Raw genomic sequence first — 18,238 nt, 5'->3', positions numbered from 1 at the left:
CTCCGAGCTGGCTAGCGCGCTGCTCGGAGGTCCTCCGGCTTGGCGTGGGGGCTCATGGCTGGCTTGCCAGGATTTGCCAGCCATGGGAGCAGTCTCCATCTAGGAGCTGGCTGCCAATAGTGGAAGCTCCTGGATATCACAGGCACCCAGCCTCCATTTTGCGATGCAGTTGTTAAATGCAGTTAAATGCAATTTAACGGAGTTAACAACAAAGAGCGCCAGTGTTGTCTGGAGTCAGCGGCGTTTCATACATGGGCATGCGCCAGATCCCATGTGCTCTTTGACTGAAGTGTGTTTAGCGTTACAGGCGCTAGCGTGTTATTTGCGTGGCAGTTCATGGGACCTCATCTTCAAGGCTTCCTCCCTCCCCCCCATTTCCCTCCCTCTTTTCCACTGTTCACACAGTGTGACGGGTGCCTGCTCTCCCTTCTGCGTGGGGGCTCATGGCTGGCTTGCCAGGATTTGCCAGCCATGGGAGCAGTCTCCATCTAGGAGCTGGCTGCCAATAGTGGAAGCTCCTGGATATCACAGGCACCCAGCCTCCATTTTGCGATGCAGTTGTTAAAAACTCATTCTGACATCTCTGGGCTCAGTAGCATCAAGTGACAGAGGAGTACGGAGTATATTTTGTACTTCCACCCTGCATGGGATGCGTAACTACATACATACGATACATCTTCGGGTTACCAGTGGCAGATCCAGACCTTGAGCTAACGGGGGAGAGGGGACAGCTTTGTTTTGCTTGCCCTGCTGGCTTTTCTTCCTCCTGTGATTTCTTCTTTTTTCACCCAAAATAAGGGGGAGGCCCACTCCTCCCCGCCCCCCCCGGGCCTCCGCTAGAGCCACCAACAAAAATTATTCCCTAACAACAAAAGTGTCTGGCCTATGAACACAACAAAAGGCTTCAGCCAGTGACTCAAAACCAGACCACTCAATGTTGGTGCCAGCAGACTAGCCCTCAGTCGAGATTACCTCCACTGCCCAGAAACTTTTGAAGTCTAATGGCTTACGACGGACTAAAAATTTAACAACTTTACTGCACTTATATCAGCTCACCTCCATAGCAAACTGTCCTTGGCTAGCTTTTCCTCTTGCAGTATATACTCTGATATTTACATCATCAGCATCTTTTCCCTCAACAAAGTCAAACTCCCCGACAACAAATGCCACCAGATATGTAGACATGATGGACAAACTTCACCTCTTTTAGGGAAGTGTCATCAGTGTAATCTTTCTCTTCTATCACATTCTGAAAATATTGTCACTTGAAAATTACACTCCTTCTCAGGAAATGTTACTAGTTCCTAATTAAAAAAAACTGTAACAGTTGTGCTGCATCCGTGGGCAAGCCAGACACCTCTACAAAATGTTTTCTATTCATCAACATGAAGTTGATAAAGATATCAATTATGCCCAGGAGCAAGTTTGTTTTACACTAATATTTTAATAATGAGCCAGGACACTTTGCCACTTTGCTCTAGTGAAGGCCTATTACACTCAGCTTTACATACTTGCATGAAACACTTATTGAGAGCTGTTTATCTTTACCCCTCTGTAATCATTGCAGACCTATGTGTCAGGTGCTTGCCACTAATTTGATGTATTATGGTGCCATCAAAAACAAACTGAATGCAGAGGGCCTTGTGCTTCTAAAGAGCCTTTCGTATGTACATTACATTACAATTAACATTACTAGTCAACCTGAGAGAAACCCTTCCACTTTGGCATCTCTATTTGGTTAGGCCACACAAGTTACTGTACTGAGAGTAACTTTTTAATAGTTACTGACAGTATAAATCTTCTACCATTCTATCACAAATACCGTTCTCTTATTGGCTACACTACTCACTATCCATTCTGTTTTAGTATACTTTGTAAATCTACTAGGCGTTCTATCAGGAATACCACTCTCTGATTGGCTACGCTACTCACTATCTATTCTGTAATGAATAGTGAGTAGCATAGCAGACCTTACCCTTGTAAAAAAAAAATTATGGCACTTCTTGGCATTTCTGAAGTGTTTATGAAGAGGATTTCGATAAATTTTTGAACAACAAGTAGATTTATACTAAAACAATTAGATTACATGTATTCACTCTTGATTTCTAAGCGTGATAGCTGACTCGGGCTGCACCCTTGTCAACTGTCACGCTAGAGAAATCTCGAGCTCATAATCCAACTGTTTAGTAGACAGTGAGTAGCCTAGCAGTGTGCAGTTGTTAACAAAATGGCAGAGCTACTTCTTTGTATTTTCGAAGTCTCCGTGAAGAGGATCTAGATAAAGTTTTGAACGACTTTAGTAAAAGATTTACTGAAACAATTAGATTATTTGCCCTCGATTTCTGTGTGATAGCTGACTCAGGCTACACCTTCATCAACAATCATGCAACAGAAATCTATTATTGTTAACAACATTATTATTTTTGATCTGTGCACTTAAACGTAATTACCATGTTTGATAAAGCTACTCTGTCTTTGGGAACAATCAAGGTGATGTCAAAAGTGGTGCAGATTGTTGGTTCATCCCAACAAGGAAATGCTCGATGTGCACCTGTTGGCTGTAAATTAAAATACACACTTAAAATGTCACATGTACATATAGTGGGATCTCTCCCTGTGTCTGATTTGACAATACACCCCACAGGCGGCCCAAGCTCACAATGCGAGGAGTTTTTTTTTTTTTTTGATCTTTATGCGAACATCCAGCGCGCAAAATGTGACACAGTTACTGTCGACATCTACTATTACATAACGACCGAGTTTGGTTACGCGAAACATGACCTTCGCCTTGCAGTATGTGGTGGTGTTGTGTTACAACGGTTTGAATTTATAAAGGTTTGTACGGGAAAAAACGGTAATCGACATTATAGCTGAAATTTTGGTATTTTTTGCAATAAAAATGACTCACCCCAATGCCTTGTTGTCTTTTCTATTGTCATCTCGCTTCTCAGCTCAATCTGAAGCCTTTTAAGCGAGTTATCGCGTAATAGTTTTCCTCTACTAAGAAAGAGTAAAGGCTACACACTCGATTCTGGACTGACCCCCGCTCGAAGCGAAAAAAAACACTGAAATCCCACCCCAGTTCCTCCGCAGAATCATAGTACAGGTTTAAGCGCTCCCTTGCAGTTAAATTCCAAGCCAAATTCATCTCCACAGCGCACGATACAAAGCTCTGAATCGAAGAAAGCTAACCATCCGGAATCAGTGATCATGCTGCCGGCACCATTCGTGGACACATTCAAACCCGAGCGGAATGCCTGGCAAACAAATTGACCCTGACCAGGGGAAGGGAGCGCACAGTTCTCGACAAGCCAGGTACTTTGCTCCACAGTCCCCTGGGAAGATTTTTGTCCAGGCCGCCAACGGAGCATTGTTGTGACAAGCCAATCAAAGCAATGACTAGACGTGTTTACAAATGTGAGATACTTTTTAAAGTATCTCACAGTTATTAAAATAACTGTCAGAGAAAACCCTTAACGCGATCTCTAATAGATAAATCTGTTGGCACTGTCCGTACTGAAACCTATTTCAAATATTTGTTTTGCTACGGAAAAGTACACCGTTAAAGGACAAAATTTGATACTGAAAAATTGCTAAATCTAGAGTAAGACATAATATGACTGTGATGCAACAAAACTAAAGCAAATTTCCTTAGCTATTATGACATGTGCCGCGAATATTCAGTAATATTCAGTGCACACTTACATCTTGGCTAACGACCTTCATTCCTCTACACTTTGCAAAGCAGTATCTCCACAAACAAACTGTCTATTTCAGATCTTCAAAAGATCTTAACATAAACTAGATAAGCTCTGTTGATGATAGTGATCCACGAAGATTTATCTATTCAAGATCGCGTAAAGGGTTTTCTCTGACAGTTATTAAAGTATCTCACATTTGTAAACACGTCTAGACGTTGCTTTGATTGGCTCGTCACAACAATGTTCCGTTGGCGGCCTGGACAAAAATCTTCCCAGGGGACCATGGAGCAAAGTACCTGGCTTGTCGAGAACTGTGCGCTCCCTTCCCCTGGTCAAGGTCAATTTGTTAGCCCGGCATTCCGCTCGGGTTTCGAATGTGTCCATGAATGGTGCCAGCAGCATGATCACTGATTCCGGATGGTTAGCTTTCTTCGATTCAGAGCTTTGTATCGTGCGCTGTGGGGATGAATTTGGCTTGGAATTTAACTGCAAGGGAGCGCTTAAACCTGTCCTATGATTCTGCGGAGGAACTGGGGCGGCTGGCGGGATTTCAGTGTTTTTTTTTCGCTTCGAGCAGGGGTCAGTCCAGAATCGAGTGTGTAGCCTTTACTCTTTCTTAGTAGAGGAAAACTATTAAGCAATAACTCACTTAAAAGGCTTCGGATCGAGCTGAGAAGCGAGATGACAATAGAAAAGACAACAAGGCATTGGGGTGAGTCATTTTTATTGCAAAAATACCAAAATTTCAGCTATAATGTCCATTACCGCTTTTCCCCATACAAACCTTTATAAATTCAAACCGTTGTAACACAACACCACCACATACTGCAAGGCGAAGGTTACGTTTCGTGTAACCAAACTCGGTCGTTATGTAATAGTAGATGTCAGCGGTAACCATGTCACGTTTTGCGCGCTGGACGTTCGCATAAAGATAAAAAAAAAAAACTCCTCGCATTGTGAGCTTGGGCCGCCTGTGTACACCCTAAAGGAGATCAAGCTGGGTGTGGCTCCAACTTTATTTGACTCCTGAAAGATAATGCTTTGAGAAATGGACAGACAGGGGTTCTTTTATTATTCAGTTCTTCAAGTGCCCAGAGGTGGATCCAGGAATTCCTGAAAAGAGGGGTGGGAGGACACCTCAATAACTTTTGATGCCATTGGCATGATGGCTAATCCCTCAGCCCTGAGCTTCTAGGGGGATCTGGGACCATGCCACTTGGAAAATGTTTCCAATTTTACCCTTTGAAATACCATGTCGAGCATTCCTGACACTTGTTGAATAATGAAAACTGTTTGTGAAGGCATGAAATAAAATCTGGTGTTTTCATTTTATCAACCAGAACACCAAAAATAATACATAAAAACGTAGTCACAAATATACATTGTCTTTTCCTAACTTGGAGATCAGTTAATTGGTGGAAGTGAAACAACTACGTATAAAACAATTTTATTCTGTTAATTTTATAACGAATCAAACAAATAGCAAAAAGGATGGTCAAACGTGGGGTGGGGGTGGTGCAACAACCTCCCCTGAATCCACTCTGTGCAACTGGTAAAAGATACCTTGACAGCTAAACTGTTAGGCCCAGTTCAGACGCTGAACTTTTCATGAGCCAAACCTAATACGTTGAATTAAGTACACAAAAAGTTCGGTGTCTAAATCAGTTAAGAACGGCTATTTGAATTTGGAATGGCTCAGCCGTTCTTCCCGCCTAGCTCAGCCGGGAATTTCGGCTTTGGAACAGCTTTGATTCAGACATTGAACTTTTCATCTGCCGAACCTAATGCATACATGTACACCTTGCCTGAAAAACGCTGATGTTTCGATGTGTCTTGGCTCAAACTAAGTTAAGTTCATTGAATTAAGTTCGAGGTCTCAATCAACAGGCATACTTTAGATAATTTGGGTCGGCCCAAATTCGAATTAAGTTCGGCTCATGAAAAGTTCGGCATCTGAACTGGGCCTTAGTGGCCTAATCTATGGTCACATGATCCACACAATACCAGTGAGTATCAGACGATATATCACAGGATGTTATTATAATTATTGTTGAATGTACCTCAAAGTGTGTAACAGCACAGAACTTCTCATTTCCACCCTCTCCTGTATATTTACATCAGTAGAATCCTTTTAATTTGTCATTCATTTCCCCTGTAAAATTCAGGGACAGCAATCCTCTCCCCATGGGAAGAGGTGAGGGAAACCTAACAGCAACTGTTTCATCCTTGGTGCAATGCGAGATGTTTGAAGAATGGTAATCTATTAAGCAAAATTGCCATCCACTGTCAACTTATGAATTCTCCTTTATTTATTTATTTATTTATTTATTTACTAACTAACTTACTTATTTATTTATTTATTTATTTATTTTTTATTCATTTCGTAGTCCTTGTAGTTGTGGGACAATTTGGTTTGCTCTTATTTAAGGTAGCAAACTCACCACTACAACCTTATTCCCTGGGGGTCTTTCTTCTTCCTGCCTCTTGGACTGAGTGATAGAGAGGAAGGGGGAGGGAGAAAGAGGAGAGGCCTCACACAGACATCACTTTTCAAAATTCCCGGAAACATTTCCCTTAGGAGATAAATACAAAATGCCAGATATAGTACATAGCGGGACTCTCCAGCCTCTCCCTACAGCTGTCTTTTCCATGCATCTATTAATTTTCAACTGATCAGTTTTCAAAGGTTTTCACCTTGGAAAAAACAAATGTTGCCCTAGCAAGTGACTCATAATGTTGGTCTTCTGGTCTTCAGTGGTATTAAATCAGTGGAGCTATAATTTCAATAGAGAGTTTTCTTCAAAAGGTCAATAATTTTCCCTGAAACAAAATAAAATTCCCTGACTTTTTCCTGACCTTGAAGAATACTTTTCCCTGACCATTGCCTGACCTGTGACAACCCTGCCCTCAACTGCGCACATAACCACATCCCATAGTCTTTTCTCAGTCAGCTCCTCAGTAAATTTTCATCATCTCTATCATTAATCCAGAAAGGACTGATGCTGGTCGTTCATCATCAGGGCCAAAAGTGTTGTAAAATGTCATTAATTAAAACTTTGCCAGAATCCATCAATTACACTGATTATACTCACTTAGCTCTCCAACAGAAAAACTGGCTGACTTGACAGTAATATCCAAACTAGGTTGATGACCACTTTATCGGTTTCTTCTCTTACCCGCAAATTATTACATTGTGTGTGTACTAATTATCATAACAGAAAATAGAGAATAAATGAAAGGATTGGAAGTTATGTTTAAAAAATGTGAACTTGTTTGTTTTTGTTTATTGGTCCATAATTTGAACCAAAAACGGAAACATACAGCATAGAGCATAAATACTGCCTCGCATAAGCAGGTGGGGATGTTTGTCGGAAAAATTGACCTAAACCCATGTTAAGGCTGGTTTTCACTAGCGACAGAGTAGGAACCCATTGGAATCATAGTTCAATGACCCAGACTCCTACTCCATACCATAGATCGCGAATTTGGAAAGTAACGGTCCCCCCCCCCCCTCCGAAAATAACGGCTTCCCAAAAGTAACATTAATTTTTTACTTTCCAATTAAATCCTGAAAGTAACAGTCTCCCTGAAAGTAACAGCCTTGTGAAGATTACCACTCGCTTGCAATGAAAAACTGGTCAGTGTAAAACGCAGACTGCAAACTGCAGACTGCAGACCGCAGACCGAGGGTAAAATGCAGACAGACGGTAAAACGTAGACTGCAAACTACAGACCAGGGGTAAAATGCAGACTGAGGGTAAAATAAAATATTAATAACTAAAAACATGAGGATCAAATCCAGATCAAATGAAGACTTGGAAGTCTTCATACGTGTACCTGTAATATTTTTTTCCAAAATTCCAAAAACTCAAACCAAAAGGCGTTTCCTAGCCTTAGTCAAACATTATATTATCAACCTCGAGTTCTTGAACTCCACATTTTATTCAACCAAGTTTCCCACAAGGGCCCAAACTAATTGTAAGTCTACACATCTTACCTTTGTTTATGTGTCGGCCATTTTGAAATTTGTTAACATGATTAGGTCTGGGACCAACCAACTCTTGCAGCGCATTTCCTTCATCCTGTTTTCATCATTCAAACCACCGTTAGTTGCTTCAAATGGCCTTGAAATTGTTCAGGACACAGGGCAAGCAAAACACAATAGCACAACAACAGGGCAAACTAAACTTGTAGCTATCGAGCCTAATTCATGAATCCTCATGTGACATTTTACGGATACGAACACTCTTTATTTTATCCTTATGACTCATTTTTTATTTTACCCTCAGTCTCCATTTTACCCTTGGTCTGCTGTCTGCAGTCTGCATTTTATCCTCAGTATGCATTTTACCCCCAGTCTGCAGTCTGCGTTTAATACTGACTGAATAAAAAACCAAATTGTATTTAACATAAAGTTTCAAGTAGTATTAGTTACATTGCAATACAATGGGACCGCACACCTTTCTTCCTACAGTACCAACAATGAGGCCTTTATTTGTACAGTCTGCTTTGTTTATGTGGGCAGTCGGTTAGTAATAATTATACATAAATGGAATTTTTTACTGTTACGCTTCTGCTTTGTCTGAAACGACTGTGAAGTACCATACAAATGTTTTTTAACCATATGAAAGTTACACCTGCCCGAAAGTGACAGCTACCTGAAAGTAGCAGCCCCTTTTGCCTGCTAAATCCAAAAGAAACGGGGTCCATTACTTTCGGAATTCTGCGGTATGTAACCAAGATGGCACTCGGTTAAATCAAGGGATATCTCCACAGGACTACCCCTAGTCACTCTCCACCCACTCCCCACTCTCCACCCGCTCCCCACCCCGCTCCCCACCGCATGCAACACACTCATGTGGGTAAGCACCACAAAAAAACCACCGAAAAAACAGAAGCCTAAAATATAAAGATGCAAATCTTCACGAGTAATTTAGGTCGTTTCCGTTTAGTTAATGCTTTTATCGTACCTCCACATCGATAACTTCTTCCCCGGTGAAACTGAATTCCGTGAGATTTGGCTTCAATGTCAGTTTGTAGTTGCTCGGAAGCAGGCTTGTGGCAAGTCGCTTGAAGTGTTTCTTTGCCGAGCTCATTTTTATCGTAGCAGTACTAAAACGGACCTTAGAGGACGCAATCAGTAGCAACCTAGCTCCCACAAAGGTCGTAGGTCGAAACGCAGCAAAAGAAAGTATTTTGGTAGTATTTTTCTTGGAGCGAATCGAAGCAACTCGAGCCTGCACGAAACATCCGGATTCTAGTTCCCAGTGTCGTCTGTCCCCCTTAACCGACGAAGCCTTGGAGCTAGGCTACGGTCTCGACAAGTAGATTCTTGGACTAAGGCCCCAGTTATATCGTCTCGGGTACCCTAGAGAACCCTCCAACCGAGGTAACTTTATCAAGTGTTTATATGTGAAAACGTTGTCTCTGTAGTCCGAGTCAAAGTTGACCCCGCATGATTATTCAAAGCCGTTATTTAAAAAATCAAATGTGCAAATACATGTATCCCTCTTTCTTTGAGGTTTCCTCGGTCATCCCATGGAAGTGGGTTTTGCGGAGTTAATTTTCACTTCTTTGATACGAATTTCTGCTTTAAATCCTAAATCTAGACATCTCGTGACACTCGCCACGCCGAGAATTGTCTCAGTTAGGCAAGCGAAGGTGTTTATATGAAGAACAAGTTGTCGGGCTTGCCCCTGAGGGTTACCCTACCTGACTCACCGAGGAAAACGCAAAGAAAGAGGGATATATCTACACACGTAATTGTTCAGTAAGGGTTATCGATAATCCTGTAGGGTCAACTTTGACTCGGCCTACAGGGACAACGTTTTCACCTATAAACGCTCGATAAAGTTGCCTCTGGGAAAGGGTTGTCTCGGGTACCCGATACCATATAAATGGGGCCTAAATCTTTCACCCATTAAGAATTACTACACACCTCGTCTGCCGTAGCGGCCATTACTTCCAATGTTGTCCACTGAACAGCCACATTTCTGGAGTTGGTTCCTTGTTGGCCCAGTTTAAACAGTTAAGGGGAACTTCAAAATGAACACAACCTATCGATATCTGTATGTCTGAGGGCTTTCAGAGGGCTTTCAGGGGTCCTTGATTCCACTGTGAGTGTTCAATTACTATTACGAGTAGAGTTCAGTTTGTATAATGCCACAGCTTCTCTATTGGGTAAAATGCAACGGACAGGGAGGACTGGGAGGGGCGTCTCTTATTTGCATTAATAACGTCCTGGTATAGTGCCAAATTAATTCATCGATAGATCATTAAATCATTGACAGTTTCTTCAGGATTGCACCTGAACTTTTTTTCTTTTGAGATCAAAGGGGCTTTTGCTCAGTGGAAATCTTTCTAAAATCCAGTTATGCTCATTATCTTATGATGAGGGATGGGACGCTAAATAAAAGAGGCCAGAATTTTTTGCAATTGAGATTACCAGGCCACTATTAGTACTATTTAAGGTGGCTTATATCCAAAGGCAAGGAGGAGTATCTTAACTGTATATATTAAGATGCTGACGCTAGATCCAGTTCTCCACGAGACTCCGAGGGTGAGAAATATTTTGTTTAAGGAGCTCAGTCACTGTTTGCGCATATTGAAAAGTTTAGCCTCAATTTTTCAAATTCGTCATTTGTAATCCGTGTTGGTATTGTGTTCGAGTACTACACGTCTCTTGGGCCAAGTGGCAACAAAACCCAATCAAAGTAATATTCATCAAAAAAACAGTAAACTGCATTTTAACACCTTTATTGCCTTACTACTTTAATAATCATTGCTCGCTTCATGTGCTATTAACTGGAAACATATTGTCTACAGGTGCAAACGGTACTAAACTACAACTGAAAAGTCGGTTTCCGCGCTCAAGATGCAACCGAGAAAAAGACTCTTCATTCATTTTCGGCCGTTCGATTGAGTTCCAACAGCAACATTCCCTGAGTTGGTTCCCTGTTGGCCAACATTGCCAGCGGTGTTGCCAAAGCTCATCTGACGTCGGCCAGGCTCCTCCAGCTCTGTTTCTATCAAAAAAGGCGCCAAACATTCAAATGAAATGTTTCGTTTAGGTTTAGAGGCATTATAGAAGTCTTTACAGGAAACATGTCAGGAGGGAACAAAGGAATAAACCAACAAGACTTATTATGTAAGCAAACAGAGCAGCTATCAAGATATTAAACAGTTTTCTACAAGTTGTACACACCTCCTCGGCCGTAGTAGTAGTGGCCGTGGCCGCGGTAGCCGCCGTGGCCGCCGTTCCATTGATTTCCAACAGCAACATTCCCAGAGTTTGTTCCCTGTTGGCCAACATTGCCAGCGGTGTTGCCAAAGCTCATCTGACGTCGGCCAGGCTCCTCCAGCTCTGTTTCTATCAAAAAAAGGCGCCAAACATTCGAATGAAATGTTTCGTTTAGGTTTAGAGGCATTATAGAAGTCTTTACAGGAAACATGTCAGGAGGGAACAAAGGAATAAACCAACAAGACTTATTATGTAAGCAAACAGAGCAGCTATCAAGATATTAAACAGTTTTCTACAAGTTGTACACACCTCCTCGGCCGTAGTAGTAGTGGCCGTGGCCGCCGTTCCATTGATTTCCAACAGCAACATTCCCAGAGTTGGTTCCCTGTTGGCCAACATTGCCAGCGGTGTTGCCAAAGCTCATCTGACGTCGGCCAGGCTCCTCCAGCTCTGTTTCTATCAAAAAAAGGCGCCAAACATTCGAATAAAATGTGTCCTTTAGGTTTAGAGGTATTATAGAAGTCTTTATAGGAAACATGTCACATAGGAACAAAGGAACAAACCAGCAAGACTTATCATGTACGCAGATTTGAATCACGCAAATTTGAATCATGCAGGTAAAGTGAACAACGAACAAGTCTGAATAAGATACGACACATTGACGCAAAAGAAACCACATTAGCGCGAGAGTAAAAGTGCTACCTGGTTAGCAAGTGTTCAGTACCATTAAACCCAACTGAACAAACTAAATACAGTACTAGTGTTGCTTTAAAAGGTAAAATAAAAACACGGCTGCTAGCTATAGCAATAAACTGTCAGACATACCGGTCATGTGGTTCTCCAGATCCTCAGCATCACGTTGTGAAGGTGAAGGAAATGGCATCGCCAAACCCAAAGAGATGAAGAACAAAACAAGGCACTTCATTTTCCTTCAAAAGTACATAACAGAAATTAGTAGAATTCTGCTAGTGTGTCAATGCAAATGCTGCAAACTGATTGGCTGAGCTATTGCACTCTCTGTAATTTAACAACTTAGTATTTAACAACTGAAAACAATTTACCGTTATGTTACGAGTATCAGTTCCACGTACACATCCGCCTGTTTCAAATAAAAATTCAGTCCGGCGCGCGTGGCTGCGCGAATAAAACATCAAAAGATTATCATTCGGTCATCTGCCTCAACGCTCATCACCTCAAAGAAATCTCTCACGATCTCATATACTAATAATAATTAACTAGTTTGTGGTAGTCGCAGAACATGCAACGCAAAAATCTCGCCTTTTGCTAGAAAAGGCTTTCTTGGCAAAAATTAGGCTTGTTTAGCGTTATGGCAGCCAAAAAACCTGAATAACGGTTTAAAACGGTATCTTTTGGCGAAAATTTCGTATTCAAAGGGTTCATAATTTGATTCTGTTTGAGCTCTCTCTTAAAATGTTTCATGCAGACTTATTGTATTCCGCGAAACCAAATGGAGTGCGTTACAGAAAGAAACTCAGAATTCTCCCAGTTTGCTAATAGCTGGTGGCTTAAAATTGAACGCACATGTAAAATGTAAGTTAAAATCTAGTAACAAGAATACTTACTGGGCTAGAATTCTCTCCTTGAAGGTCTTCCCTTAAAGTGCTCTTTCGAGATAGTCCAAAACTTCTCAACAGCTTAGTTCCCTGTGGAGAACTGAATGTTGTTTGTTCCTCTACCTTGATTTAAGTAGGCCTAATGATAAAATTTTTGAATACGAAATTGACAGCTGTAAATTCGAAAAGTCAAATTATTAAAGCTCAAGTTGCAACCGCTAATACCTGCCGGCACGTCTAGAGACTGAAAAACAGCACATGCCCAGCTACATTTGTTTGGGGTAGCCTTCTTAATATTTATTTAACGAAAAATTTTCATCGTGCAGGAAAAACTGAAAATTTGTTCTTATGGCAAAATCTTTAAGAAATTTCAGGTCATCAAGAGTTAATGTCTTACCAACAGTCTTGCATTCCTAACGTCAATTTTCAGGTTAATGTGGCGTGTAAAAATTACGCTCAAAGATTAGAGTTCTAAATAAAAGATGACAAAAAATGTGAGGAAGCAGGGTCGACTAAGCAAATTTGTCATCTGCTCTTAGGGGAATTTAATAGCCTTTTAGTTCAGAATGTTTTTAGTGACATTTGAGCTCCAAATTCAAAGGACAAAGCATGATGATTCAAAGAAAACTTATAACACTGCCAAAACTGATATTTTGACACTAAAGTGACATCTCAAGGAAACATGTTATTAATACGCCCAATTTGGTATCCAAATAATGCTTAACTATTGTTCATTCAATTGTCTATAAGCTAGAAGCTTGTTCCAACGGAAACGTGCAAGCAGAAGATAAAAGAAGGTCGTGAATTAATATTAGAAAAACCTATTTATTCAATGAGATTTTACAAAAGCTGTAAAATTGACATTGCGAATGCAAGACTGGTTGTTAGTCTTAGCTTGACACTATTACGGTTGGACTTATATGTTTCTTAAAATATCTATCGTCAACCAAAATTTCCAGTTGTTCTCGCGCGACGAAATTTTTTGATTAAAGAAGCCTTCTCTAGACAAATGCAGCTGGGCATGCTCTGTTTTTATGTTCAATACATGCAGGTACGTTTTGGTGACTATAAACTGAGCTTCAATAATACTTTTTTTTCAATGAAATGTTCAATAGCTTTAAAATTAGGCCGGTTCTTAGAGCGCGCAAAGCATCAGATCAATTTCATGTCTCTATAAGTATTTCAAACAAAACTTATTCAATTCCTTGATGGACGATTTTCAACCAACTCATCGCTTATTCCTATTTTCGAAGCCCAATTTCTTGAAAGTTTTCGATTTCATTATTTCAAAGAGCCAAGTCGTTTGTTAGTTAAAAAGCGGTTATTTCAGATAACCAATAGTGATACATCTATGTAACAAGTAAAAGCTACAAACAATAGTCTTTTGTAGATCTATGTAAATATTCAACTTAGTTTTTTTAAATAGGAGTTTTCATTTCGGTAATCATTAAGGCTAATGTTGGTACAGGAAAACTACGATCAACAAGCACAGATGTTAAAAAATTAAAAGGTTTTGATGTAAGGTGTACTAGGCAAGTTTGTCATCTGCTTCTAAAGGAATCATTGTTTCGCTCCGAAAATCAGCTCTCTTTTGATTAAAATTGAGCTTCGACACGGCGAAACGTGACCTTTGAAACAGCTTAACAGATAACAAAAAGGAAGGTTGTCAAATTATAGTCCTGTTACATTTCAAGCTAATGGGATAATTATTGCACAAATATTGCTATCGAAATATTGCTTTATTATCGTTCTTTGTTATTAAAGTCACTCTTCTAACTATTCTTCCGATCCGATATAGTCCAAATCTTCTCAGCTTAGCTTCCCGTGGAGAACTGAATCCTGTCTGTTGCTTTGCCTTGATTTAAGACGGTCTAATAATGAAATTGTTGAATACAAAATTACAGCTGTAAATTTAAAACTTATTGAAGCTCACGTTGCAGCTGCCAATACCTGCCGGCACTTGTAGAGACTGAAAAACAACGCATGCCAACCTACAGTTATCTAGGATAGGCTTCTTAATATTTATTTAACAACAAATTTTCATCGAGGGGGAAAAACCAGGAGCCATAATCGGGGACGGAGACCGTAAGCGCGCGCCATTTCTAGTATTGGGGTTGTCCCCATGATATGGGACAATAATTCTATTTTTAGAACAAATTGCGCCATCGCCTGAGGCACACGCGCATACATGCTGCGAGGATTTTTGCGGATGTCGAGCGGGGGAAATGGCGTCCGAAATTCCCGAAATTTTGTCATGTTTTTGGCCCACAACTCAACGCGTTTACATCTGTTGGACTTTTGCTTAAGTATTTTCGTCGTAAGCTGCTCCAGTTTGAGTGAAGTAAGACAGTATCGAATTTAGGTATGTTCCGCTTTAAGCTTAGATATGATATCGCTGACCAAGTTGTGTACCGACGGATGCTTCTTTTACATGAGCTGTACATTACTCCACTCTAAGTTTCACATATCTTGAAGATTAACAACTCTTCCAAACCACAGCAAAAAACTAGTTGGGTATATTTGGATATAGCAGCGTTTCAGGACTTCAAAGTTTCCCTCCTCTTGCCACAGCCTTGCGAGGATTTCGCCAGAGTCTATCTCGACCGAAAAGTAAAACAAAAAATAATAATTGCAAGTTTGAGTTTCGCCTGAATTGTAAGCAACGCTTGATGTTTTATCAAAGCCCAATAAGCGACAATAAAGTTTATGTCTGTAGATGCTGCTCAGTTTTGTTTGTGTAAAATAATTGTCTGTTCTCGATGAATAAGAGCACTCGCCGATGCATGTTTTGTACAGTCAGTAAAACATGACAAATTGGACTTCCCCACTTTTGTGAAAACGTGCATCGAACTCATATAATATCTCTAGCTTTTAAATATGTTTAAGGTTGATAAATGTTTGAGAACATATTAAAAGCTTAGCTGAGAATATGTGAATACAGCAGAAATAATCAGCAAAATTACGACGACGCTTTCTTTAATCAACTCGAATAACGATTTTGATTTTTTTTGGTTGAGTTATCAAAACTCCTTGTTTCTTTTATTTTCGCCGCGTAAAATTTCACTATGTTAAAGAAACACACATGATATTAGTAGCCTTTGGCGTTCGTGAAAACTGTTGCAGCATCTCGGCACAAAAGACCACGAAATAAATCTTTGTCAAGGTTTGTTGACAATTGAAAACACCGACTCGGACTTGAAAGAGCGCGCGCTGCACTATGCAAATGAGCTACTGAATGTACGCGTCAGACTTTCCTTTCAAAAAGTTTTGCAAACTCGCCAAACAAACAGAAACCATAAGAAACTATCAAAAACAGGGTTTGGTTATGATTAAGCATTTTTTGGGAAACTCACAAATCAACTCGATACCAGAGTAAAGAGTTTTCTTACATAACTTTTCTTCACAGAACAAACGAAAAACTTACGCGTACAACTGGCGCGAGCTGATATTATTCATTCACTGCGCGAAAAAAAAAAAAAACTCACCTTTTCCATTAGCTCAGAGCATAAAACTACATCTAAGAGTCCTGGTTTTTATTCCCTGCCTTATTCCCTGCCATCGCTGCGAAAAATCTGCATGAGAATCTCGGAGCTCTCACCATTTGATCACTCAACGTGACAACATTCACGCGAGAGGCCCCGACACGTGCGCGGATCCGCGCGGATATATGATGTCAGGATGGCGCAATTTGTTCTAAAAATAGAAAAATTCTCCCATATCATAGGTGCGCGCGGATCCCAAGACTTACGGTCTCGGTCTCCGTCTCCGATTATGGCTCCTGGAAAAACTGAATATTTGTATTTAAACAAGAAACTTTAAGAAGCTTCAGACTCTCCAGAATTAATATCAAGTCTTACAAGCAGTCTTGCATTCCTAACGTCAATTTTAAGTTTCATGTTGTGTGTAAAAATTACGCTCAATGATTACAGTTGTAAACAAAAGATGACAAAAAATGTGAGGAAGCAGGGTCGACTAGGCAAGTTTGTCATCTGCTCTTAGGGGAATTTAAGAGGCTGTCTCTGTAAAAACCGACCACTAATTTTACTTAGAAAATTCGATTTTTCTCTTTAGCTGGGATTTTGAATCCCTTACCTAGTCAACCACTAGAATGAGTTTTCTTTGATTAAAACTTCTAATTGAAGTTTTCTAGGATTGATTGAAGTTCGGTCCGCTAGACACAAGCTGCATGCCTGCCGAAACTGGAGAAATAGCACATATTGCCTGCGTTCTAAAAAAAAATAATATTCGCTTAAAAGTCCCAATTCGTTTTTCCAACCATAGATATATCAAAGCAGTTTGTTTAGCCATGTTGGAATTATAATTCAATGTTGTTCCTTCAACGGTTAAAAGAAGATTTTCTACCCGTTAAATCGAGTTTTAAACCAAACGCGAAAATAGCTCTACTTTGAAGGCACGTAACGGTGTGGGAATCAATGATGTGATACTCACGGGAAGATTGGGAACTAAAACACCTGTTGTAAACACAAAATGGCCGTGGCATTTATCAGTCCTTCCTTGGCTCCCCGGATCAACATTTGCCGTTCATACATGTATGTGTGCCGAGAGTTGTCCAAAAGAGTGCTTCTACAAACCTTTCAAGAGGACTCTACACGATTAAACCGGCTTCGAGGAAAACAATGGTCAGTAATACAAAGAACATTGAAGTATGTGACCGTCACGCTCGGCAAAGATGAGGATCCCATAAATGTACTTTATAGATACAAACCTACAGCTGGAAGGAAAAGCTGGCAGTTTTAATGCTACCTAGGTTTCAAGGATCGCTACAAAGGACCAAAACTTTTACCTTGAAGCCAGGTAAAAGACTTACGTGAATTTATCGGAGCACTTAACGAAGGCGAGTGTGTTAGTTACTCGCTGGGATATTTTCCAAATTTCCCGAACTTTAAGCTGTCGTTAGTTTTGAAAACCTAGTGGGCAGACATATTTTATTATTGTTTTAAATTAAGGGACATTTATACTTTCTATTTATGTGGTTCAGCAGTTTCAAACAGGTGCCAAATTTTTAAAACGTGCCTTCAAAGTAGAGCTATCTTCGCGTTTGGTTGAAAACTCGATTTAACGGGTAGAAAATCTTCTTTTAATCGTTGAAGGAACAACATTGAATTATAATTGCAACATGGCTAAACAAACTGCTATGATATATCTATGGCTGAAAAAAGAATTAGGACTTTTGAGCGGATATTATTTTTTATAGAGCGCCGGCAATATGTGCTATTTGCCCTGTTTCAGCAGGCATGCAGTTTGTGCCGAGCGGACCGAACTTCAATCAATCCTAGAAAACTTCAATTAGAATTTTTAATCAAATAAAACTCATTCTAGTGATTGACTAGGTAAGGGCTTAGAAATCCCAGCTTATGAGAAAAATCGAAGTTTCGAAGTAAAATCAATGGTCAGTTTTTACACAGACAGCCTCTTAATAGCCTTTTAGTTCAGAAATGTTTTTAGTGACATTTGAGCTCCCAATTCAAAGGACAAAGCATGATGATTCAAAGAAAACTTAAAATACTGCGAAAACTGATATTTTCACACTAAAGTGACATCTCAAGGAAACATGTCATTAATACGCACAAATTGGTATCCAAATAATGCTTAATTATCGTTCATGCAATTGTCTATAGGCTAAAAGCTTCTTCCAACAGAAACGTGCAAGCAGAAGATAAAAGAAGGTCGTGAATTAGAATTAGAAAAACCTATTTATTCAA

The 18,238-nt window shown here is 40.2% G+C and overlaps 1 protein-coding gene and 1 long non-coding RNA gene across 4 annotated transcripts; both read right to left on the bottom strand.

Moving 5' to 3' along the window:
- Positions 1 to 1,141: 1,141 nt before the first annotated feature.
- LOC149107212 (uncharacterized) lies at positions 1,142 to 9,343 on the bottom strand. Of its 2 annotated transcripts, XR_016209285.1 has the most exons (5): positions 8,672 to 9,343; positions 6,794 to 7,783; positions 5,762 to 5,961; positions 2,451 to 2,558; positions 1,142 to 1,249 (listed from the first exon to the last, which is right to left on the bottom strand). It is a non-coding gene; the product is annotated as an uncharacterized LOC149107212 (long non-coding RNA). The 2 variants fall into 2 exon arrangements; XR_016209284.1 differs by lacking the exon at positions 6,794 to 7,783 and having other exon boundaries at positions 8,672 to 9,098.
- Positions 9,344 to 10,441: 1,098 nt separating this feature from the next.
- On the bottom strand, positions 10,442 to 12,654 carry LOC149107211 (uncharacterized). 2 transcript variants are annotated; one of them, XM_089296465.1, is made up of 6 exons: positions 12,525 to 12,627; positions 12,003 to 12,075; positions 11,767 to 11,870; positions 11,251 to 11,397; positions 10,906 to 11,070; positions 10,442 to 10,726 (listed from the first exon to the last, which is right to left on the bottom strand). In XM_089296465.1, the coding sequence occupies exons 3-6, from the start codon at positions 11,864 to 11,866 to the stop codon at positions 10,602 to 10,604; spliced, it is 537 nt and encodes a 178-aa protein (XP_089152591.1). In that variant the 5' UTR covers positions 11,867 to 11,870; positions 12,003 to 12,075; positions 12,525 to 12,627; the 3' UTR covers positions 10,442 to 10,601. The 2 variants fall into 2 exon arrangements, with proteins under 2 accessions (XP_089152591.1, XP_089152592.1); XM_089296466.1 differs by lacking the exon at positions 12,003 to 12,075 and having other exon boundaries at positions 12,525 to 12,654.
- Positions 12,655 to 18,238: the final 5,584 nt, after the last annotated feature.

The sequence above is a fragment of the Orbicella faveolata genome, unplaced genomic scaffold (assembly GCF_042242905.1).
Source record: "Orbicella faveolata isolate gen_17 unplaced genomic scaffold, um_ofav_v1 contig_27, whole genome shotgun sequence".
Lineage (NCBI taxonomy): Eukaryota > Metazoa > Cnidaria > Anthozoa > Scleractinia > Merulinidae > Orbicella > Orbicella faveolata.
This window is presented reverse-complemented; position numbering and strand designations above follow the sequence as displayed.

Excerpts from the sequence above, each read along its gene's own strand:
- LOC149107211 (XM_089296466.1), bottom strand. The coding sequence starts at position 11,866 with ATGAAGTGCCTTGTTTTGTTCTTCATCTCTTTGGGTTTGGCGATGCCA. Across the intron at positions 11,398-11,766 it reads TCTGGAGAACCACATGACCG|AAACAGAGCTGGAGGAGCCT; the intron begins GTATGTCTGACA and ends TTTTTTTGATAG. Across the intron at positions 11,071-11,250 it reads CTACTACTACGGCCGAGGAG|AAACAGAGCTGGAGGAGCCT; the intron begins GTGTGTACAACT and ends TTTTTTTGATAG.